Raw genomic sequence first — 12,269 nt, forward strand, 5'->3', positions numbered from 1 at the left:
TGTTTTAATTCATGACCTAAGACTGCTTATGTTCAGCAGCATCATGTTTCTTTTTCTTTATGTTACTTGTAGGACAGATTCACATCCACTTGATTCATCCACTTGATTGCTGCAACCAACACATCTTGTCCAAGGCATACTAGAATTCTGTGAATTCTATTCACACAATGCAGAACACAATAGCAAATTGTATTTATGTATGCTTTTATTTAAAGGGATTTTTAAGCTACAAAAAGGGATTTTAAGGGATATTTAAGCAGTCAAATTTCCAGGTGATTTACAAAGGGGTGGTTGTGGAATAACAGAGCAATGCAATTACAATTTTAAAATACAAATGCCCCAAAAACAATTAAAACTGCAGTTCAAATTTTAAAAATCAGGGAGAATAATATGTATTTGCCTTGCACAAAAAGAATAATAAGATGCACACCAGGTAAGTCTCCCTGGGAAGGGAATTCCATAGGTGGAATTCAGCTGAGAAGATCCTCTCTCCAGTCACCACCTGCCCTACCTCAGATAATGGGGGCACTTTGCAGAAAGCCTATGAAGTTGATCTCAGGATATGGGCAGGTTGATGTGGAAGAAAAGATATACTGATTGAACCAGTAAACACAACAATACCGGTTACAATCCTATATGTGTTTCCAGAAGTGAAACAAATTTGGCAGAAGAACTCTTTTTAAAAAGAAAATAAAGTGAATTTGTTTGCAGGAAGTCAAATGTGTCTTTAGTAGTACCTGTATCAATCATTTCTAAAATGGTTTGCTGACCCACCAATATAGGTTCTCTTAGGTGATCATTTACCTCCTCACAGTTAGTAATACTGCTGATCCTGCACTTGTGAACACCACTCTCTAATTTAGTGAGGTATCTGTTTGTGGTTCAGGCTTCATTTCATGAGCAGAATTTCTAAAATAACAATCAGCTTTCATATGCCCCCTTTCCCCACATTTGAAGCATTTTGTATCACTGTCTTTTCTCCTTAGAAAAGGTTTCTGAACCCCAAACCTTTCATTGGTAAAGGATTTTTCCTATTTATTTACTAGTTTTTCTGTTGAACCAGAGCAGTTTGACTTTCTGTTTACCTCAGATTTGCCATATCTAAAAGACGATTCTTCCCTATTAAGCACCAATTGATCAGCTAAGTTGCTCTCTAACTGTTTCTGGTGCCAAATCTTATTTTTATTTTAACTGTTTCTGGTGCCAAAGATTTTATTTTTATTTACACTCTTGGCGTTGCTGAGAATCAAATTGAGCATTCACAATTAATTCAGCCATTTTATCCAGGGTGTCTACTCTTCTTCAACAAATGCAATAACTGGGTACCAATTCAATATAAGACTTCCGTGGTTTAGGCTGCAGTTTTCCTTAAAAATTCAGGTCCTATTTTAAATCTTTTGTATACAGCTTGTTTGAACTCATATATGATGTAGCCTGTCCTCCATGAATCTGTCTAAGCCCTTTTTTAAAGCCATCACAGCTTCTGGCTATCACCACATCCCATAGCAAGGAATTCCATAGATTAATTATGCACTGTGTGAAAAAGTACTTCCGCTTGTCTGTCCTAAATTTCCCAACCTTCAGTTTCATGGGTGTTGGACTTCCTTGACAATTCTCCACTCACATATATGTTGAACTGGATCACATGATGGTCACGGCTACCCTGGTTCTAGTGTTGTGAGAGAGGGAGAACAATTTCTATCTACCCTTTCCCTCCATGCATAATTTTATACACTTAGATCACGTATCTCCTTAGTCGCCTCTTTTCCAAGGTGAAGAGCCCCAGATGCTGTAGCCTTGCCTCATAAGGAAAGTGCTCCAGGCCCCTGATCATTTTGGTTTCCCTCTTCTGCACCTTTTCCAGTTCTACAGTATCCTTCTTAAGATATGGTGACCAAAGCTGTACACAGTACTCAAGATGTGGCCGCACCATAGATTTGTATAAGGGCATTATAATATTAGAAGTTTTCTTTTCAATCCCCCTCCTAATGATTTCTAGCATGGAATTAGCTTTTTTCACAGCTGCCACGCACTGAGATGACACTTTCAATGAGCTGTCCACCACAACCCCAAGATCTCTCTCCTGGTCAGTCACCAACAGCTCAGATCCCATCAGTATATATGTGAAGTTGGTGGGTTTTTGCCCCAGTGTGCATCTCTTTACACTTGCCAACATTGAACTGAATTTGCCACTTTGTCACCCACTCACCCAGTTTGGAGAGATCTTTTTGGAGTTCCTCACGACCTGTTGTGGATTTCACTACCCTAAATAGTTTAATGTCATCTGGAAATTTGGCCACTTCACTGGTCATCCCAACATCTAGATCGTTTATGAACAAACTAAAGAGCACTGGTCCCAGTATTGATCCCTAGGGGACCCCACTTCCTACCTCCATCCATTGTGAAAACTGTCCATTTATTCCTACACTCTGTTTCCTGTCCTTCAACCAGTTACCGATCCACACATGAACCTGTCCCCTTATTCCATGACTGCTAAGTTTACTCAAGAGCCTTTGATGGGGAACTTTATCAAAAGCTTTTTGGAAGTCTAAGTATACTATGTCAATGAGATCACCTTTTATCCACGTGCCTGTTGACTCTCTCAAAGAACTCCAAAAGGCTAGTGAAGCAAGACTTTCCCTTGCAGAAGCCATGCTGGTTCTCCTTCAACAAGGCCTGTGCTTCTTTATGCTTAACCATTTTGTCCTTAAGTATGTTTTCCAACAATTTACTCAGAACTGAAGTTAAGCTGACCGACCAGTAATTTCCTGGATTCTCCCTGGATCCCTTCTTGAAAATTTGAGTCACATTGGCTACTTTCCATTCCTCTGGTACAGAGCCTGATTGTAGGGATAAGTTATATATTTTTGCTAGGAGATTGGCAATTTCACATTTGAGTTCCTTCAGAACTCTTGGGTGGATGCCATCTGGCCCTGACTATTTGTTAATTTTTAGCTTTTTAAGACTGTTTAGAACATCCTCCCTTGTCACATCAAATTCACCCAGTTCCTCAGCCACTAAACCTGAAAAACTCAATTCTGGAGAGGGTATATGGTCAGTGCCGTGAAGACAGATGCAAGGAACTCATTCAGCTTCTCTGCAATCTCCTTATCCTCCTGACTAATCCCTTTCACACCCTCATCATTGGAGGGCCCAACCGCCTCCCTGGCAGGTTTTCTACTTCTGATATATTTAAATAAGTTTTTGTTATTCCCCTTGACACTTCTAGCTATATGCTCCTCAAACTCTCTCTTTGCACCACTTACTGTGTCCTTGCATTTCTTTTGCCAGAGTTTATGTTCCTTCCTGTTTTCTACATTTGGGCAGGACTTCCATTTTCTGAAGGAAGTCTTCTTCCCTTTTAAAGCTTCCCTGATTTGTTAGCCATGCTGGCATCCTCCTGGACTTGGTGGTACCTTTCCTCCTTCTTGGTATACATTCCAACTGTGCTTCTAGTACTGTGGTTTTAAATTAGTTCCATGCATTCTGGAGTGATTTGACCCACCTGACTTTCCCTTTCAACTTCCTTTTTACCATTCCCCTCATTTTTGAGAAGTTTCCTCTTCTGAAGTCCAACACATCAGTGTTGGACTTCCTTGACAATTCTCCACTCACATATATGCTGAATTGGATCACACTATGGTCACTGCTACCCAAAGGTTCTGCAATTCTGACATCTCGCACCAGATCCTGAGCACCACACGGGATTAAATTCAAAGTCACCATCTCTCTGGTTGGTTCCGCGACTAACTGTTCCAAGGCACAGTCATTTAGCACATCTAGAAATCTGGACACTCTGTCATTACCTGTATGTGAATTTACCCAGTCTATGTGTGGGTAGTTGAAGTCACCCATTATTACTGCCCTGTCTCTCTTTGACACCTCTCTTGTTTGTCCAACTCCAGGTCACTCTCAGCACGTTGATCCAGAGGGCGTTAGCACGTCCCTAGTAACACATTTCCTTTCAGTCCTTGTAATGTTAGCCATAATGATTCTGTGGAGGACTCTGGTCCACCTAGGTTTTCTAGCTTATTGGAATCTATCCCTTTTTTGATATACAGTGCCACTCCTCCCCCAACCCTCCCCTCCCTGACCCTTCTATAGAGTTTATATCCAGGAATAATTGTGTCCCACTGGTTCTCACCACTCCACCAGGTTTCTGTTACACCCACTATATCTATGTTTTCATTAGTAACCAAGTACTCTAGCTCATGCATCTTGGCTCGGAGGCTTCTGGCATTGGTATGCAGACCCCTATATGCCAGGTCCCTCACCAGGTGTTGGCATGTGCTTTCCCTCTTACCATCATTTGACCTGTTTGGCAAGCTGTCCTGTGTTTCCTTCTGCTCAACTCCTGGCTCTTCTCTGTCCTCTTCTGGTTATCCAGACATAAAGAAGTGGTGTGAGAGGCACAGGCTCTTCCATCCACTCTTGCCTTTGGTGCTGCTTCTTTAAACTTCCCTGCGCATCAGCAGAGAAGCAAGGAGAGTGGCTATTTAAACTTCGCAACCAGCCCCGTGATCTGATAAGCTTTATTGCTGCCACCGATTGGCAGAGGCGTATCTAGGGAAAATAGCGCCCAGGGCAAGCACTGAAATTGTGCCCCCTGTCCAAACATCTGACACCCATCTTTCAGATAACTTTACCATAATATCAGCTCAAAAATACAAGTCTAGCTCATTAATCTTTTAATATTTCAAAAACTATTTAGCAGTGGACGTAGCCAGAACAAAAAATGCTGGAAAACTACAAATTTCAGTATGCTGGGGCTCATGAAATACACAAATACTATGTGGAGGTGTACTTGGAAAACTAAACAGAAGTGCTTGTCTAATTCTCTACTATGCATTGTAGCATCACTATTACATGAGTTTTAAAAATAAATGGAGAATTTGACTTTTCCCAGATACTCTGTAAATAATTAAAGGACATGCAGAGTAAATTGTGTCACTGCTTGGAATATATTCTAGTCTTTCAGAAAGACAGTTAAAATGAGAGAAAGAGAGCAAGAAACTCCCAATACTTAATACTAAGGATTAAGGGCCTTAATATACTAAGGCCATTTGAGCATGTGCGGTGGCCATTTTGTTTTCAGCAGCCATTTAAAAAAAATTTTAATTTTAAAAAATGGCTCCCCCCTTCAAGTAGTGCCCGGGGCACATGCCCTGCCTGCCCCACCCTAGATATGCCCCTGCCAATTGGAATTGTTTGTTTTTCCTGGCTGTCTGCACTAAACAGCCTACCAGTTCTCCATCTCTCTCTCTCTAGGTAGAGTGTTGTGACATCTAAGGGATACAGAGTACTCAAGAATTGAATCAAAGGTGCAGTTTTTACTTGAAAGGAGGGGGGGCGCAGTTCAAACAACAGCATTTGTAGTGTTTTAAGAACAATAACCATAAGAGCAAGGAGAAAAATGATAATGGGATAAGCACATGCCGTGATTATCTTCTATTCTATGCTGGCCCAAATAGAATCCCACCAGCAGCTCTTAATCAGCCTGTCTCTCTGCTTGGCATTACTTTGTCTGATCTTGCTGTTGTCTTTTCCTCTGGTTGTTCTGAGAGTGATCCAATTCTTCTGTGCGATGTTCAGCTCTCTTCTTTAGGCCCATTCACATGTGATATTCAGCACTGGTACGATGAGTGTACAGTATACACAGGTACAGATCTGTACACAGGCACTGTCATTCACATGTTACATTGAATGCAGGTACAGAATTACACTTCCTTTCTGTACCAAGGGCCTGTATCCAGGTTCACTATATCCAGGAACTCAGTCACATCTCTACCACACATCTGTACACTCATGCAGCATAACATCTGAATTGGGCTTTTGTGAATCAACTGCTCTTACTGCTTCCTAGCTGTAGCTGTTCCAGTTCTCCTTTTTTATCCCCGAACCTTTGCCCACCTCCTCTGGATTAGCCAATCATGGCAAATACAAACCAGATGGAACATAATGACCTCCAGACACAAAAAACAAACCTGAGATGGATAAAAGGCCAAGTGTGCTTAACTTTTTGTATAAGGAACTCTTAACAAGAGATGGGGGTCAGGCCGCCATTTTAAACATATCAAAATGAAGAACAAGCACACCTACAACAAAATGGAGGTTTGGGCCATATCCTCCACAAAAATAAAAAAAAAGGATATTGTGGGGGCTGTGTCAAAGGCTTTGTAGAAGAAATCAAGACACACAGCAATGGCTGCAGCATCTCCATGCTCTACTAAACTAGGAACTCCATTGAAAAAGGAGGGGAGATTACTCTGGCATAACTTGTTCTTGACACATTCATGCTGGCTCCTATTAGTAATCACCAGATTCTTTCTTTCTGCAGTGCTCACAGTCTTCTGATAATATTTGCCCACTTAAACATTCAGCAAAACCAGGCAGTTACGTTTTAGAAGACTGTGTCACTTCAAGCTGCAGGTGTGTGATTTGCGTGATCCTCCCCACAAAAGGTCACCACACAGAGGAAGATAACAATTTAGGGAAATGATTACATTGAACCAAGGGTGCACATCACCCCAGCCAATTGAGGAGTTTCCCCCACAATTTACTGTCCCCTCACCACCAAACTTAACAACCCATATCTACTCACAAAATGAATGCGTTGCTCGTCAAGCTTTCCCTCTGTCTGCACACCTGAGTTGGATCCTTCTCCCCAACATGCTAGGTTTCCACACCCAGAAAGTTCCCTTAAAATTATTATTTTAAAATCCCGTCTTCAACCTGCAGCCTGGATGCAGAACTTTGCCACTGAATTGTGTGAGTGTATGAACCAGCCTCTCCTTTGGAGGATTTGGAGGGTAGGGCTGGCTCCCAGAGTGCTGCTAGGGCAGAATGAGCAATCCTGCTTCTCATGGATCCTGCCTCTTTGCAAAGCTTATCTTTGTGGCTCTAGAGATCCTGCTCAGGCCTACTTGAGAACATCTTGCAAGAGGTCTGTCATGAGGTTCCTTTGCACCCAAACCCCCAAATAAATGACACGACACAGGAAATGGATTAAAACTAGGGCGATAACTTTATTAACCTAGTTTCAACAGAGAGCTGCAATGTAGCCAAGCCACAGTGGAGCTGCCATCCCTAGGGTGCAGCACCGTATCCCCTCCTCTGACCTGCCATCATGGTGCTGGTGACCAAGGGGCTACTCTATTTAAAGGCACCGCTCCTAACATGGGCCAGATCAAAAAACCCTACCAGTGCAACAGTGTAGAGTAGGCAAAAAACCAGCCACCTCCAGGCCAATCTGGGTGGATGGGGAAAATTCCTACTCGGTCCCAAAAGGCGGCCAGCTAATCCCACACTGTTACCCGGTGGGGTGAGCGGATGCCAAGGTGTTCCTGCAGAAAGCCATCAGAGGTTGGGGACTGCTTTCATTAGCATGTCCTCTTCCCTCTGGATGGCCCTATGGACCGAGGATAAGGGATGTGCTCACATCATTCTGGCGCCTCATTAGAGAGGTACCGAAACGATTCTCCTGGTTCAGATGTGCCGATTCAGGAACATCCCTACCAAGGATGCTGTCACAGCATGGTCCACTGTGTTTCCCAGGCTTGTTTCTTATACCCTGTCGGGAATGGATGCAAAAAACCAGCACCCCACACTGCATGCAGTGCTAGGAGAAGATGTGGTCTTGCACCCAGGCTCCGAATCAAGAGATGGGGCAGAGAGAAGAGTTGCAAACTCAGGCAACAACTATAGAAACTAGTTTGAAAGGAGTTCTGTAAACTAAGGTGTGGCCTCCACTCCTGGGGTGAAGCATTGCGGTGCAACCATGCCTCCCTGTTAAGGGGGTGGTTTTTGCCTCAGAGGTGAAGGCAAAACTCCTCTGAATGGAGAAGTATCCTCCCTTCCACACAGAAGGATCCTTTGATCTTCTCCCAACACCTTGAATAGACTTGAGGCTTTGGGGAACCTAGCCAGAAAGGGACTGGGAATCTGGTGCGGGCTTGATCTCCTCAACCTCTTCCTGCCCACAATTCCCTTCACCCACGAGGGGAGATTTGTCAGTGTTGATGTGTACTGACCTGGCTGAGGTCGCCCTCTGCACTTACCTCGATAACAATGCCAAGTGGGATTCCGGGAAGTGCTCCTTTGCTGGTAGGATGGAAAGAGAAGGCAAAGATAACAAGTGTGAGCTTCAGATTGGCAGATCTGCTATGACTTAAATGTCATTTTCTCAATAACCCTCAGTTTCAACTACCTTGATTTCATGTTGATGTCTTTATCCAGTCCCCTGCCAAAGAGCTGCTGCCCAAAATGTGTTGGGTTTTCTTCATAAACACATGGGGTTCTGCACCAGCGGACTATATTAATTATTGCAGTGGTGGCCAACCCGAGGCTCTCTAGCTGTCTTTGGACTACAACTCCCATCACCCCCGCTGCTGTTGTAGGGACTACAGTTCCAATAACCTCCTACCACAATACGTGGTGGCTGGAGATGATTGGACTACTGCTTCTATCATCCCCAGCTCCCATTTCTTATGATGGGGTGATGGGAGCTGTAATCCCTCCACCAGCAGCTATGAATGATGAGAACTGTAGTCCAACAACAGCTGGAGAGTCTCAGGTGGGCCATCACTAGCACCTTGGATCCGCTGTGGCTTTTCTCCTGGCTTTGGCTGTCTGCTGTGCTTACTGGGGGGCTGCTGAGTAAGGGCATGGAGGCTGTGTGTCCCCCTTCCCCCCGCAAACTAACGCTCTTGTTAGGAAGGGAAACCTATAGCTTAACCAGAAGAGAGCGAAAGTGCCATTTTCTCTGAAGAGAAGGGAACTTGCTTAGCCCCTTCTCCCTGCGGCTGTAGCTGCTTCTCTTCCATGGTTGGCCAGAAGAGGTGCCAGTCAAGCTATCCTGTCTGATTGTTTCGGTACTCCCCTAAGCATTGCCCACCCCCTCACCCCAGGAGAAACAACTACCAGGCTGATTGCCACAGCCTGTATTTGATTGATTGACTTTTACATTTTTCCTCTGGGAGGTGGGCAATGCTTGGGTAGACAGGATAGCTTGACGTTTGGGGTAGGGGGGATGCCCACCTGCCCTCCCCCCAGCTGTTGAGTGCCAGTGTCTGCTCCGCCCAAGTGCCGCCTGGAGCTCCTGGTCAGACTCCCCCAAACAATCAGAAGATGGCTTCCAATCTTCCCTGGCCAATCGGGGAAGACAGGAGGCTGCAGTAGGAGGAAGGAGGGGTTGAAGCAAGCTCCCTTCTTCTCAGAGAAAATGGCTGTCTGTGGTTCTTCTGAGGAAGCTGTACAGATTGCTTCTTAGCAAGTGTCTGCATGGGCTTGGTTGCTCCCCTCAAGCCCCTTCTGACTGTTCCTGCCCAGTGAGCCTTTCCCCTCCTGTTGCCCAGTGAGGTTCTCTTTTTCTTGTACCCTCCCCCCCCCGCCCACAAGACACTTCCCCCCTTCTCTGGCCGAGTAGGTTCCCCCCTTTCTTTCCTTCCCCTCCCTCACCACCCCTTTCCCCTTCTTTTGCCTGGCCGGTAGTATTTCTGTTTAGAGATTTAGCCATGTGCTTCCTATAAGAAAACACTCAGGCTCAAGCTTGTTCAGCTGCCAGGAATTAGTTGCACAGGTCAGCCTGGGCGCTTTCCAGATTAACCCTTATCACAGTGCCACTACGGATCTGCAAAGCGTGCTTCTGTATTGCCTGTGCATTGACATCACAGTCTCTGTGCTATCAGCAAGGTGTCATTCACATTTCCAATGCCTTCTTTCGGATTTTATTGCTTTATTACAGTCCTGCAACATGGTAAAAAGATGGCAGTATTTTTCCATTTTAGGGAGTTTGGGGCAAACTAGAAAAGACTGCTGCCCCTGCTGGAGGACTTGAGCAACACCCTTTCATTACGTTGTCAATTCGATCCCAAGCTGAAGCATTTTACGGAGGTTGTTGTAACTGTAATCTGGAAAGCGCCCAGCAGTGGAAAGGTGCTTGCACTGGCACTGAATGGGGTGCTTTATCTTCCCAGAAACTGGGGAAAGTCCCACTTTGGAATTAATAACTGGGATCTACTGAAATGAATTACAAGAATGCGCCACACCCTGCAAGGGGTCCGATGGGCTGCACACCACCCCAGAGTGTCCTAACAACGCGCAGTTTGAAGATAAAAGATAGAAACATTTTAAATATATATGAAATGAAAGGCTTACCATCAACTTAAGACCCCCCACCTTATATATAAATGGAAGCAGTGGAGGGCAGCACACCAGTGTCCCATGGAGTCCAGTAGGGCTGCCCCACCTCTACTGGCACTCTCCCCTCCCAAGCTCCCCATCCATCCTGGCTTGGTCCCGCTCTTGTCTTCTCCAGCCCTCCACAGAATTAGAGCTGGGATGCAGCCAATCCCTTCTGCATAGCCCCAGTTTGTTCCCTAGACACACCCACATCCAAGACTTCTTAGGATCCATCCCTATATTGGGTTCACCATGAATTTGCACCCAAATTGGGGGAAACGGGGAAAGGAACTGAGCAATTCAAAAACAAAAATACAAAACCAGTAACTGATACTGACTTTAACCATGGTTCAGGCGTGAGGCAAGTCCTTGGGTAAAACAGCGTTGATCTCAATAGCATTTTCCACTCTTAGGATGCTCCATCTAGAGCTGCCCCATCCTCCGGGGATTCTGCATTTCCCTTGCATTCACTGGCTGTAGTTACTTCTACAGGAGTTCTCCTCGTTTCTTGGCGAGCCATTTAATCCCTACCCTGAGGGAAATCAAGGGCGGGGGGCAGGACTAAACTGTGGCCAGTTGCAGGAAGGAGGCAGGACTGGCCCAGAGCCGGTGTGTGTGTGTGTGTGTGCAGAAGTGGGGGTGTGGCGCTGTCCTGGGGCTGGCTGCAGAAAAGGGATGCGGGACAGCCCCGGTTCCAGAAGCAGAAGGGGGTGCGGGACAGCCCCAGTTCTGGCTGGAGAAGAGGGGTACGGGACAGCCCTGGTTCCGGCTGCAGAAGGGGGGTGCGGGACAGCCCCGGGGCCGGCTGCAGAAGGGGGGTGCGGGACAGCCCCGGGGCCGGCTGCAGAAGGGGGGTGCGGGACAGCCCCGGTTCCGGCTGCAGAAGGGGGGTGCGGGACAGCCCCGGGGCCGGCTGCAGAAGGGGGGTGCGGGACAGCCCCGGGGCCGGCTGCAGAAGGGGGGTGCGGGACAGCCCCGGGGCCGGCTGCAGAAGGGGGGTGCGGGACAGCCCCGGGGCCGGCTGCAGAAGGGGGGTGCGGGGCTGTCCCGGGGCCGGCTGCAGAAGGGGGGTGCGGGGCTGTCCCGGGGCCGGCTGCAGAAGGGGGGTGCGGGGCTGTCCCGGGGCCGGCTGCAGAAGGGGGGTGCGGGGCTGTCCCGGGGCCGGCTGCAGAAGGGGGGTGCGGGGCTGTCCCGGGGCCGGCTGCAGAAGGGGGGTGCGGGGCTGTCCCGGGGCCGGCTGCAGAAGGGGGGTGCGGGGCTGTCCCGGGGCCGGCTGCAGAAGGGGGGTGCGGGGCTGTCCCGGGGCCGGCTGCAGAAGGAGGTCAGGACTGAAGTTGGTCTGGCTGCAGAAGGGGGTGGGTGGGACTGTCCTGGTTCTGACTGCAGAAGTGGGGAGGTCCTCCTGAAATGCCAGCCTCTCATCATTATCTCCTGAAATACCAAAGTTAATATATAGACTATTCTTATTTCTGAACTAGTGCTATTCAATGGTGTCAAATTTCATTTTGAAGTGGATAGTGGGATTTTCCTCAGGGCAGGGAAGTAGTATATGGGCAGCCTGGTCCTTCTGGCATATATGTAGGAAAATGACAAAACAGAGAAAGCTTTTGATTACATCTAGGTACTATCCATTATTACAATCTAAGCAGTTTCTCAAATAAAACCAAAACAAAACAGCAACCAATTAGGGACAGACTTACACAATTTAACGCAATATCAGCTGAAATGATGACGCAGAAAAGGTCTACAGTACTTAGACACTGGCAAAACTGTTCCTCTTTCTAGGACTCTCACTCACCACTTTCAGCATTACATCTGTGGACCTGCTACTTAAATGACTTATTTTCTTAATGACGTTTAGTTTTAACTAGGGATGTGCAGAATGCCCAGGGGTTCGCTGTCAAACAGGGCATTTCAAGCAGTTCATTCTCACCAGAGAACACCCTACAAAAAGGGGTCTTCTTCAAGATCAACCCAGAACCAACCAGTTTTGCGGCAAGTGGGTTTGCTGTTTCGAGCAGCGATTGTGGGTGCCATTTTGGAGGGCTGTTTTAGTGTTTTCCCCTTTCTTGTTGGTTTTCTGGCATTGC

At 46.6% G+C, this 12,269-nt stretch overlaps 1 protein-coding gene across 1 annotated transcript; it reads right to left on the reverse strand.

Moving 5' to 3' along the window:
• Positions 1–7,001: 7,001 nt before the first annotated feature.
• LOC128323160 (sialidase-like) lies at positions 7,002–11,989 on the reverse strand. Its single transcript, XM_053245882.1, has 3 exons — positions 11,978–11,989; positions 10,518–11,653; positions 7,002–8,100 (listed from the first exon to the last, which is right to left on the reverse strand). Exons 1-2 carry the CDS (start codon positions 11,987–11,989, stop codon positions 10,700–10,702), a joined length of 966 nt encoding a protein of 321 aa, XP_053101857.1. The 3' UTR covers positions 7,002–8,100; positions 10,518–10,699.
• Positions 11,990–12,269: the final 280 nt, after the last annotated feature.

This window comes from Hemicordylus capensis, chromosome 4 (genome assembly GCF_027244095.1).
Source record: "Hemicordylus capensis ecotype Gifberg chromosome 4, rHemCap1.1.pri, whole genome shotgun sequence".
In the NCBI taxonomy this organism is placed as follows: Eukaryota; Metazoa; Chordata; class Lepidosauria; order Squamata; family Cordylidae; genus Hemicordylus; species Hemicordylus capensis.